Source organism: Crassostrea angulata, chromosome 6, assembly GCF_025612915.1.
Source record: "Crassostrea angulata isolate pt1a10 chromosome 6, ASM2561291v2, whole genome shotgun sequence".
NCBI lineage: Eukaryota > Metazoa > Mollusca > Bivalvia > Ostreida > Ostreidae > Magallana > Magallana angulata.
The window spans coordinates 10439233-10452295 of record NC_069116.1 but is presented as its reverse complement, the minus strand read 5'-3'; the positions used below and the strand labels follow the sequence as shown (position 1 = coordinate 10452295).

Genomic DNA, 13063 nt, shown 5'->3' with positions numbered 1-13063 from the left:
TAATCTTTGTTTACTAGAAATCAATAATAAAACGCGATGGGACACTTCCATATTGTGGCGGTACTTCCTACCGAAATAGACAAGTAAAATCAAGTATAACTTTACCTATTTTTTTTCCATGAAAATTTACAAGTACCTAACAGCGTACAATGGGTTAAGGGGTTAACCAAGAATCTGTAAGGCATTGCTCAATACTGATGGACCTTTTATAATTTTCCCATTTCCGAAAAATTTTAAAACTTTTTTTTTGCCAAATATTGTAAAATATGAAAATTCTTTATCGATGAATTCATTTTATTTCAAAGTCATGCGCGGATCTAGATGAAGGGGTCGGGGGGGGGGGGGGGGTCCGGATTTAATTTCTTAAATTTACGTAGTAAAATTACCAAAATATGCTCCGGTACACCCATCCCCCCAAACTTTACTTCGATATAACACCCCACCTTGAAAAAAATTCATGACTTGTCGCTAGGTTGGTGTTGATATTTTACGAATAATGCGGGATAACTCTGGTATTAGTTTTGAACGCGTATATAAAGCGTAGACCATATAAATTACAAATATTAAAGATATGGTCATGTGAATTGAAAAATTTATTTAATTTTGTTCCATTTCATAAACAATATATGTACATGTAATTTAAGATCATGACAGTACAAGCAAATAACAGATAAAGAATATTCAAATTCATTAACAATTACATTCCTGAACTGTTGTTAAATTTCATTCTGAAATAGATATTGCATTATATGTATCAAGACGCTGAGACAGAAGTAAATCAATAGGTTCTTTCTAGTAAAAGATCAAATAATACATTCATGAAATTCTCAGCATCTGGTCCAGTCAAAAAGTTCTGAAATCCACTCACTTTTCGAGCAACACTAGGTGACGAAAACATTAATTTAACACATCTAAAAATGAGTTCTGGAAAATCATACGTCAAAGCAAAGTGGAAAACATGGCAGGCATTTTCTGGAGAGAGCACATCAATCAGCCTACAAAGCAAGAACTCCACCACACTGCTGAGCATGTATCTGTGACTTAAAACAGCTGCATCAAGCAGGTTACACAGGGCTTCATCAGATTTATCTCCCTTGGAGACCGATCCTAAAACATCACAGGACTGATCACAACCATGTAGATAATGAAGGATGAATCTCACAGCAAAAGGTGTGGTATTGGACAGGTAGATCTCCTGTGTCTTAGATTCTGAATAGTGGCCCTCTAACATGGCCTTGAATAAGTCCGAACTTTCCACCAACACCTCCTGATTTCCCATGATAATTGTGTCTTGAACACGAAAAGAAATATTTTTGCATTCAATGTTGTCAAATTTGCAATCTGCATCTGAGGTAGATATGTTTTTGACCGGCTGTAAATCAGGTCTGTCACTACTCTTTTCTGGTTCTTCATACGATGTGAACACAATGTGTCCCACGAAACACAGAGCTTCAATGAAAGCTTTCCTGGAATGTCTGTTATCATCACTGGTCAAGTGCTCCATAATGGTTTCCATAAAGTTCTGCTTTATGAAGTAGTGTTTGGTCATCCCTGTATTCCTAAAAGATAGAACAAAAGCATATACTGGTATAAAATACTACAACTCATTTCTTTTTATTCTTTTATTTTATGTGTAGCTTTCATACAAATAGTAAACTATTAATTAAATCAGCACATGGTATATTAAAGTACCTTTGGTATATAATCTAAATATTGGACAAAATGAAAAGATTTTCAATTATGTAGCCTAGCAGTAAACCAAAATATATAATTATCTTTAGGTCAAGATCTAGTAAATGATTCCAGAGTGTCTTTTTGATGCTGAACCATTATGACGTCATAATTGATTTTAATAATTCTTTTCCCATACTTTAAGGCTTTAAAGGAATAAGATACAAAATGTATCAATTTCTTGACATTCTAATTTAAATCACTGGAAAAGTAATTCCATTACCTATATTCATTTTGACATCATTTTAAAGAGGGGACAAAAAGCTTGTTTAATTCTGCTTTTGGAGAAACTAGGCATTCTAGATATATTTCATTATAGTCAAAAATAGACAAAACTCCGAAATTTGTTACCTATTTCCTTCATATTTCATTGACTGAATGACATTTCAAAACATGATTTTTCATTGTGTTTAGCAAATATTTAAGCCCCGGTACACCTTATCAAACAAAGCTATTGTTATGAAGCATCATTAAAAGAATTTATATCTTAAATTTCATAAACCTGTAGGCACCTTTCATTTACTAGATCTTGACCTTAAGAGAATCTTTCCTTGAATGTGCTAGTTTCAGTGGCAAATACAATCTAAAAACAGAGATGCTTTACTTACCAAAGGGCGAAGAGAAGTGAGAAGATAGTTATATTCCTTACATCAGGGTCCATCTTGTGAAAGCAGTGTGCCACCTCTCCACGTCCGTAGGGACTGTCCACTTGCGTGGAGACGTCCTGAAGCAAAATAAGTCCCACTCGGAAAGGAAAAGACAGGTCCTCATAGTCCTCAGAACAAGTCTTCTCCTTTGGACTTGAACTGGTATTGACCATCTTTGCATCGTGATTTTTCTGAGGTTCGGGGGTTTTATCCGTAGCTGGACAATCATTTAACCACGAATCCTCAATGTCTAGAAAGGAGAACTGTGAAGAAGTGGAGTCCACACTGTTTGATCGACCCCTCGGGTCACGCCTGTCTATGTTTTTAAGGCCTTCATGCTTTGACCTAAGAAATGACTTCAGAATTTTCTCCCCATAAGATATTGCTACATTCTTCAATAGTTTGTGGTATATCAATAAGGGCATGTGAATATCTAGCAGGCTTTTCAAACACAGGGGATTTAAGATGATTCGACAGAGAGTCCTTGCCATTCTTTTCTCTGGTTTGTCCACCAATGCCAAATAGTCCAGGCAACAACAGATTGTGTCTGATGTCATCAAATGTTTACTGGGATCATACATCTGGGAAATTCTTGACAAAATGATTAAAATGTGTTGCTCTGTAATGCAGGCTCCATGTCTTTTCTTTTTTGCTGAAGCAGCAGTGGTCTGAACAGGCTCTTCCAAAGCAATCAATTTCCTCTTCTTGTTAGAAGTTTCCATCATTTCTTCATCTTCATCTGACATCTCTACAGCAGCCCTCTTGTGTTTGAAAAGGTTGATTCTAGGGACTTTTGCACTCAATTTTGATTTGTTTTCTGCTATCTTCACTTCTTTCTTGATTTTTGGTGTTGATACTGTTGTACCTGTTTCGTCTCCATCCTCTGACTCAGAGTAAACCTCTGCTTCAATGGTAGAGTTTCCACATTCACTTTTTCCTGGAGAGTAGCCCCCTAGGCTGCTGGCATCTGTTTTGTAAGACATGCTGAACACAACAGGGTAGCTGGGATCACTGTTCACTGCAGAGGAAGCCATTTCACCAGGACTTGATGGGGGACTGAAGTCTGATGCGGAAGAGAGACTTGGTGAGTTAAACGAGACTGTACTCAGTGGACTCATAGAGGTAACCGAGGAAGCCCTGGTGTCTCCGTTCTTAAACATCTCCTTACACTTAGCCCCTGATCTATATTCTTCCATATTCCAATCTGATTTTGGTTCGTAGGTTGGACTGTCAATGCTGAACACATTTTTATTTGCATTTGAGTCTTGTTTACTTTCATAAGATTCCTGTTTATGAAGTAAATGTGGGTAAAATCTTTCAAAAATGCCAGGTGAAAAGGCAGATGGAGAAGAATCATTTTTCTCTGTACCAAAATAATCCAGCAAATTCACTGTCGTAGATTTAAACCCTGCTACTCTTTTGAGGTGATGCATAAGAATAGGAACCAAGTTATGTTCAAGGAGCACATCAAGGCCAGCTTCATCAAATACAAAACACTGTAGGGCACTTATAACTCGGTCATGTATTTTATGGTACTCTTCATTATTGAGTGTATCACAGAAAATTTTCAAGCCCCCAAAATTTCTTACTTTGACTCTGTTTACAGATTCTTTACAACACAAGCACACAATATTTAGGATCGCCAGTTGTTTGGGTATATCCGTCACCTCACTAAACATTTCTATGTATGTTTGTAATCCACCGGTGGAACCAAACTCTGGCCTTATATTGGGTATTTGATTCAGTTTGCACAAGAGAGAGAAGCTGGAGTTATCTTCCTTGTCACTAAGCTTTGCTACAATAACCTTAAAAGCTCCAGATCGTATCAATTGGGTGGCAAATTCACAGGTTGGTCTAAAAGAAATACATCAATCAATCAAGAAAATTGATATTTTGATAAATATTTCTTAAAGATGTACAGAGTGAGTTACAAAAACATTCTTATATTAATTGTAAAATTCAACAAGCTATAAAGATCAAAAGATCCAAAAGTTATATCAATTGCTTTAGTGTTTTGTTTTAATGATATTCTTGCTTTAATTGTAAAATCATAATATTTTTCTGAGTAAAAAGAAATAGATTACTAAAAACATATCCAGTTTTAAGAAGATTGTGAACACAGAGATAGTGAACCAATTATTAACTATAAGTACTATGCAGTGATGAGTGTGATGTGAGGTTTACATACACGTTCAATGATGTGTGTAGTATGAGGTTTATGCACCTGTGCAGTGATGTGAGTAGTGGTATTGTGGGGTATATGTACCTATTGACAAATGTGAGTAGTGGTAGTGTGGGGTATATATACCTATTGACAAATGTGAGTAGTGGTAGTGTGGGGTATATATACCTATGGACTAATGTGAGTAGTGGTAGTGTGGGGTGTATGTACCTATGGACTAATGTGAGTAGTGGTAGTGTGGGGTATATTATAGCATTGAATGATTTATTTTTGACGTCGTCGTGTCAATAACTGCCGTCAGGTGAGCAGACAAATTGAATAACGCGCGTTAGCGCGTTATGATAATTTGTCTGCTCACCTGACGGCAGTTATTGACACGACGACGTCAAAAATAAATCATTTAATGCTTATATTTACATTCCCTTACTGAAGAAATCAATTGTTTACTGAAATAAATCGATATAAAGTGAAGACCACGGAGGGAGTAAATTAGTAACAGCAAGAACAGCTGATTTGTAATACCGGTTTAAACTGGTTTTCACAGAGACCGTTGAGATGAGATCGACGAGCATGAAAATATAATCCATGAAAAATACCTATTGAAATGTTGCTTTTAACAATAAAGTCAACTGTTTTGTTGAATAATTATAAAACATGGTGTTTTGACAACATTTATGAAATACATTTTTTAACCGATTACATAGAAATCACTGTTTGAGAACTACTTATGTAAATGACATGTAAATTCATACGCGGTGAATAGGTGTTGCATTTAGAGGCATTTAAACATCACGGAATTTAATGGAAAAACACAGTAGAATGTAAATATATACCTATGGACTAATGTGAGTAGTGGTAGTGTGGGGTATATGTACCTATGGACTAATGTGAGTAGTGGTAGTGTGGGTATATATACCTATGGACTAATGTGAGTAGTGGTAGTGTGGGGTATATGTACCTGTAGACTAATGTGTGTAGTGGTAGTGTGGGGTGTATGTACCTATGGACTATTGTGAGTAGTGGTAGTGTGGGTATATATACCTATGGACTAATGTGAGTAGTGGTAGTGTGGGGTATATGTACCTGTGGACTAATGTGTGTAGTGGTAATGTGGGGTGTATATACCTATGGACTAATGTGAGTAGTGGTAGTGTAGGGTATATGTACCTGTAGACTAATGTGTGTAGTGGTAGTGTGGGGTGTATGTACCTATGGACTATTGTGAGTAGTGGTAGTGTGGGTATATATACCTATGGACTAATGTGAGTAGTGGTAGTGTGGGGTATATGTACCTGTGGACTAATGTGTGTAGTGGTAATGTGGGCTGTATGTACCTATGGACTATTGTGAGTAATGGTAGTGTGGGGTATATATACCTATGGACTAATGTGAGTAGTGGTAGTGTCGGGTGTATGTACCTATGGACTAATGTGAGTAGTGGTAGTAAAGGGTATATGTACCTGTAGACTAATGTGTGTAGTGGTAATGTGGGGTGTATGTACCTATGGACTATTGTGAGTAGTGGTAGTGTGGGGTATATGTACCTGTAGACTAATGTGTGTAGTGGTAATGTGGGGTGTATGTACCTATGGACTATTGTGAGTAGTGGTAGTGTGGGGTATATGTACCTATGGACTAATGTGAGTAGTGGTAGGTGTGGGGTATATGTACCTATGGACTTATGTGTGTAGTGGTAGTGTCGGGTGTGTGTACCTATGGACTAATGTGAGTAGTGGTAGTGTGGGGTATATGTACCTGTAGACTAATGTGTGTAGTTGTAATGTGGGGTGTATGTACCTATGGACTATTGTGAGTAGTGGTAGTGTGGGGTATATATACCTATGGACTAATGTGAGTAGTGGTAGTTTGGGGTGTATGTACCAATGGACTAATGTGAGTAGTGGTAGTGTGGGGTATATGTACCTGTGGACTAATGTGAGTAGTGGTAGTGTGGGGTATATGTACCTGTGCAGTGATATGAGTATGGGTTGTGTGGGGTATATGTACCTTTGGACTAATGTGAGTAGTGGTAGTGTGGGGTATATGTACCTGTAGACTAATGTGTGTAGTGGTAATGTGGGGTGTATGTACCTATGGACTATTGTGAGTAGTGGTAGTGTGGGGTATATATACCTATGGACTAATGTGAGTAGTGGTAGTGTGGGGTGTATATACCTATGGACTAATGTGAGTAGTGGTAGTGTGGGGTATATGTACCTGTAGACTAATGTGTGTAGTGGTAATGTGGGGTGTATGTACCTATGGACTATTGTGAGTAGTGGTAGTGTGGGGTATATATACCTATGGACTAATGTGAGTAGTGGTAGTGTGGGGTATATATACCTATGGACTAATGTGTGTAGTGGTAGTGTCGGGTGTATGTACCTATGGACTAATGTGAGTAGTGGTAGTGTGGGGTATATGTACCTGTAGACTTATGTGTGTAGTGGTAATGTGGGGTGTATGTACCTATGGACTATTGTGAGTAGTGGTAGTGTGGGGTATATATACCTATGGACTAATGTGAGTAGTGGTAGTGTGGGGTGTATGTACCAATGGACTAATGTGAGTAGTGGTAGTGTGGGGTATATGTACCTGTGGACTAATGTGAGTAGTGGTAGTGTGGGGTATATGTACCTGTGCAGTGATATGAGTATGGGTTGTGTGGGGTATATGTACCTTTGGACTAATGCGAGTAGTGGTATTGTGGGTTATATATACCTATGGACTAATGTGAGTAGTGGTAGTGTGGGGTATATGTACCTGTGGACTAATGTGAGTAGTGGTAGTGTGGGGTATATGTACCTGTGCAGTGATATGAGTATGGGTTGTGTGGGGTATATGTACCTTTGGACTAATGTGAGTAGTGTTATTGTGGGGTATATATACCTTTGGACTAATGTGAGTAGTGGTAGTGTGGGGTATATGTACCTGTGGACTAATATGAGTAGTGGTAGTGTGGGGTATATGTACCTGTGCAGTGATATGGGTATGGGTTATGTGGGGTATATGTACCTAAGGACTAATGTGAGTAGTGGTAGTGTGGGGTGTATGTACCTATGGACTAATGTGAGTAGTGGTAGTGTGGGGTGTATGTACCTATGGACTAATGTGAGTAGTGGTAGTTTGGGGTATATGTACCTGTGGACTAATGTGAGTAGTGGTAGTGTGGGATATATATACCTATGGACTAATGTGAGTAGTGGTAGTGTGGGGTATATATACCTGTGGACTAATGTGAGTAGTGGTAGTGTGGGGTATATGTACCTATGGACTAATGTGAGTAGTGGTAGTGTGGGGTATATGTACCTGTGGACTAATGTGAGTAGTGGTAGTGTGGGGTATATGTACCTATGGACTAATGTGAGTAGTGGTAGTGTGGGGTATATATACCTATGGACTAATGTGAGTAGTGGTAGTGTGGGGTGTATGTACCAATGGACTAATGTGAGTAGTGGTAGTGTGGGGTATATGTACCTGTGGACTAATGTGAGTAGTGGTAGTGTGGGGTATATGTACCTATGGACTTATGTGAGTAGTGGTAGTGTGGGGTATATATACCTATGGACTAATGTGAGTTGTGGTAGTGTTGGGTATATGTACCTATGGACGGCATAGTCCTCAATCACCTCATACACCTCCTTCCTGACTGCCGAGTCCTCAGATTCAATCAGTTTACCAATATGATACAAAGCATTGTGTGACAATACTCTGTCTTTCTGGTGTTGTGTTTTTCCTAGTAATCTGTAAAAGAACATTCCTTGTAAAGCATGAACTGCTCAATTGTATATAATGGGCCATATACATGTACATATACAAATGTACCCATCATCTTAGTAAAAGTTATCAAGTGAATTCTAAACTTTCTTTTAACTTTGAGCTCAGGAAAGGAGAGGGGTGTACAATTTTTAAAAAAATCCTATTTCTTCTTTTTTTTTTAACTCTTCCTTCCTCCTGGGTCCCGTTAATGGTCAAAGGTATAAACTGTTTCAACAAACAATAAAGACATGGGACAACAAAGTATCCATTAAGCTTGCTACAGCTTACAGGCCAGACGTGCTTACTCTGAATTACAACTACTGGTATAAAAATCATTCATACAATTTTTATTCCAATATATGGACATACAATAATGTACATTGTATACTGTATGATCAATAAAATGAAATTTATTGATGAATACACCAAATACTGCATACATGTACAAATGATTTAATGAATGCTTATGTACCTGACTGCTCGACAATATGTCTGTTGGTGGTGAATGTTTTCAGTGGCTTCCATCCTAGAGACAAGTGTCTCCATAAAATCTGTCTTGTGAATATTTTCACATAGTCCAGAGTGTTTGGCAAGATTGGCTAAAGTTCTGCAGCTTCTGTTCTGAATGCTTTCATGGTCGCATTCACTAAAGTAGAGGACTATCAAAAGAAAAAAAGATATGTTCATATTCACGTAGTATTAATCGATTAGGTTCATTCAAAATGAAAAAAATTACCAGTACTTGACTTCTACTTCATGACTTTAGTTTTTGGTGTAATCTTAATTTTTAGATTAAAGTTATATGTAGTTTTTCATACCAAGAGATTCCAATCCATACAAATGTTTGTAAACCTGAAATAAAAAAATTAATTGATTTAACCAAAATTTATATTTATCGAGACATCATGTAATATTAAGTACATGTAGTATACTAACGAAGGACCAATTTTATTATAATAATATCATTTTTTAAACTGATAGTTTATAAACAATACCAGCTCCTCCAAAGAAGAGAAACTGTATCAGATTTTGTTGTAGCTGCAGGTCTGTAGGTCCGTAGCTCTCGGTCTGAAAATTTGGATGGACCTGGGAGCTACAGTGCCACTCATTGAAAAAATTGTGCGCTAGTTTTGGACCGTTTAACCTTACTTATGAGTGTGATGCGAGGTTTACATACATGTGCAGTGATGTGTGTAGTATGAGGTTTATATACACATGAACTTCATGAAGTTATACAAGTTAGGTTTATGCACCTATGCAGTGATTTGTGAAACACCCCCTCTGCCGATTCTGGTTTCAATACATATCCCAAAATAGGTCTACAAGGACTTTGCATTGCATCAGCCATAAATTAGCCGGGATGATAACGTTGAAAAATTGAGCGATGCATTCCGAGTGAGTTCCGAATGGAGAAAAGATGTAAATATTTCCCATTATAAAATCTTCGTAAGAAATTTGTTTGCGTTCCTGTGAACTTTTATGAGTGAAAAATGATAATTTTTCAATGAAGATATCTTGGATATATTACATTTTATCGATTTTAGTTGAATTTCTTTCACAGGTATGTGTATTTTTATAAAAAAAATCATCAAAAAGTGATGGAAGCAATAACTATGGAGAGACTATAATTGTGAAGCAGATTGTCATCTTTTGTTCAGTAATTAGTAATTAATTTAAGAAAATCAATAGATACATACTTCTTCCCGACATTCCTGCAGATTACATAGATCACCAAAAATACTGAACAAGAGATCAACAGTTTTACGTCGACGATCCGTCAAATTCTTCACTTCCACCAACTCCAAAAGTTGAAAGAAGACTGGGACAATTCTGCATTGTATCATCAACAAATGGTTTTGTCTGTTGTTTGCACGTTTCTTTAAAACGATAAGAGAATTGTACGCCGTCTGTTCATCTTTAGACAAGCTTGTTTTCATCAATTTTTCACATTCATCTTTCGTTGCCATCGTCTTGAGTCACAGCCTCATCTCCCATTTTCGGTTTGACAGAATCAAGGCAAATCGTACCAAAGCTTATTCGTATTCGATGTATTCAGAACGGCTTTGGGTCTTTTCAGCCAGCTGGAAAATAGGGTTCTGTGACGAAACAAAACTTTTTTTTTAGATAAAAAGTCTGAGGCACCATTATATCTAATGAAAATTGATTTTTAAAAATGCATATAAATATACACAATATTTTTTTACACATGAAAGAGGAAAGGATTTTTACAATGTGGTTTAACGTTACTAGTATTATTTTGTTTTGTATGCCTATTATATATATATTGTATGGCAAATCAACCGAGAAGCCCTTCGGGCTTCACAGGATTTGATCACGTGACCAACCATATTTATTTCCCGATAAAATTTTTAACCTGCTGTTTATTTCTTATATGATTTCTGTTGTACATGCAAGTCCATTATTACTACATGTACATTTTTCTGTGACTATGAAATACTTTTGACAATTCAATGTGTATTTATCATTTGGTTTGAGTGAATAAACTGAATTTGAACTTGAACACATCAATTTAATAGGAAGAAAACATTGTAACTTTCACTCTATGTAATTCTGAAATTCTTTCATTGTATAGTATATGAATGCCCCTAAATAATAATATTTCCTTGTTTTAAAAAAAATCCGGTTTTTTTGTGATTCATGTAGGATATGAAGGTAGGACATTGCAGAAAAAAAACATAACCGGCGTTAGTGGTTATATAAATTTTTTTCTGCTATGATCGCTACCTTCTTAATTAGTCCGCATGAATCATCACAGATAGCATTTTATTGTTTATATTACATCTTTCTTGTAATAAAGTTATTGAATTAATCATAAATGGTAAGTAAGTAAATTATTGTTAATGTGCATCAGGACGTTAGATAAAATAAATAGCAAAGTCTCCATTTGAATTTGAGTCTAGCATCGTCAGGATTATTTCGTGCAGTCCGTAATTTTTCTTATTTTGATATGGTATCGGGTGCGTTCGCCCTATCCACATGTTCGCCTAAGTCCGTTCGCTCTAGGTCCCTTCGCTCTAATTATCGTTCGCCCAAATAATCGTTCGCCCTAAACCTCGTTCGCTCCTTGTTTCTAAATAAACCATATTATAAGTTATTTCATTTACTTTTAACTTAAAACTTGTTAACTTTTATTAATTTTTCGTATATAATATGTTTTCCTTCATCAAAAAAGACGCAATTGGTATAATTGTAGGATTTTATTGCCGTAAATTGTCGATAACCGTCTTCTTGTTTTTGTAATGATTTGCTTGGTGTTTTTTGAACAATTAAAGAATTTGGGACGTTAATTGGCTCATTCAGAAGCTTAGCAAATGATTATCACATATTCTATATATACGGAAATGGAACATTTAACTGTATCAAACTACTGTCAACCATGGTGATAATTACATGTATGTAGAAGTAGAAAGGGCGGTATTGTTTTCATTAATTATATATGTATCTTTCAAAATGTTTAAATCGACCAGAATACAGAAAAATATATAAATTAATCCTATATAAAATTAAGGCGAACGGACACAGTGCGAACGGCGTCAAGAGCGAACGGACCTAGGGCGAACGAAAACTAGAGCGAACGGCGTCAAGGGCGAACGCGTTTTAGAGCGAACGAACAGCCAATCTTTTGCTATAAAGGTTTCGACCAATTGATAAACTTCATGGTTAGAACTAGATCGTGTAGATTTCAGCCCTGTCAGTTTCTATAGCGCTATGAATTACAATCATTTTTCTTAAGAAATATAAGAGTAATGTAAATAAAATTAAAAGTCCATTTGTTTGTAGGTGTTCCTGTACGTCACACGCAAAAACCCTTCCCCTGCCATACTAAAGAAAAGTTCATAACGATAAACAAAGGATATGACGTAAAGTAAAGTTTAATATCTGTAATGGTATACTGCATGTCGGAAACAGTTGTTCTAAAGATCGTCCATTCGAATAATAAGTTTTTGTTTGTGTATGATAGTGTTATGTCTTTCAAAATTGCAAGCATAGGTAGCATACCTTGTTTTTTAAGTAAACGGATTTTTTTCCGGGTGCTTACTGTTGGGTATTGTATTTTATCTCGGTGGAATTCACACACATTCTGTTTCTACATTGATTTTGGTAAATGTTCATTCTCCAGTTCCTTTACACTACTTGTCGCCCGTTTTCCATCTGAATACCAACCCCTTTCACATTGAGACCCATAAGGTCTTCCTTATCATGTTGTTGAGGATACGTGTATATAAATATCACCATGATCTCTACCAACTTTCTGACAAATCCATCACAAATCTCACAATGATTGCTTTTTAAAGTTGATGCCATATTTTGATGATTTAGTTATATAATAATAAATCTTGTTTCTGTTAACTTGAGTTTTTTGATTATACATGTTGTATATTTTGATTCCGTCGCATATTACATTGTTATATTTCTTTGTTGTAATGTAATTACATATACCGAGTATGATTGCCTCTATTTCTTATGGAAACTTTAGTTAAGATCTGAAATCTACACTATAATTTAATAGTTAAGAGTTGTTTATCCTATATTTCACAATCATGAAGCTTTATTTATCAGATAAACTATGTCATGCGATCGCTAATGGTTGTTTCAGTGTCAATTATAGTTATAAACACACGATCTGAAACACGGATGTTCGCGTTAACTATTACAATTTACAGATGTAAAATAGAGACTAACGTTAACTATAGTTTACAGATGTAAAATAGAGACTAACGTT

At 36.2% G+C, this 13063-nt stretch overlaps 1 protein-coding gene across 1 annotated transcript; it reads right to left on the bottom strand.

Moving 5' to 3' along the window:
- Window positions 1-580: 580 nt before the first annotated feature.
- Window positions 581-10428, bottom strand: LOC128190139 (uncharacterized). The gene is made up of 6 exons (XM_052862055.1): window positions 10017-10428; window positions 9138-9171; window positions 8792-8978; window positions 8164-8304; window positions 2340-4232; window positions 581-1559 (listed from the first exon to the last, which is right to left on the bottom strand). The coding sequence occupies exons 1-6, from the start codon at window positions 10284-10286 to the stop codon at window positions 779-781; spliced, it is 3306 nt and encodes a 1101-aa protein (XP_052718015.1). The 5' UTR covers window positions 10287-10428; the 3' UTR covers window positions 581-778.
- Window positions 10429-13063: the final 2635 nt, after the last annotated feature.

What these genes read in the sequence shown, in the direction of transcription:
- LOC128190139 (XM_052862055.1), bottom strand. Translation starts at nt 10,286, where the DNA reads ATGGCAACGAAAGATGAATGTGAAAAATTGATGAAAACAAGCTTGTCT. An exon ending in GAGGACTATGCCGTCCATAG is followed by an intron (nt 4,233 to 8,163) that starts GTACATATACCC and finishes TATTTCTTTTAG; the next exon opens with ACCAACCTGTGAATTTGCCA. An exon ending in TCACTTCTCTTCGCCCTTTG is followed by an intron (nt 1,560 to 2,339) that starts GTAAGTAAAGCA and finishes TCTATCTTTTAG; the next exon opens with GAATACAGGGATGACCAAAC.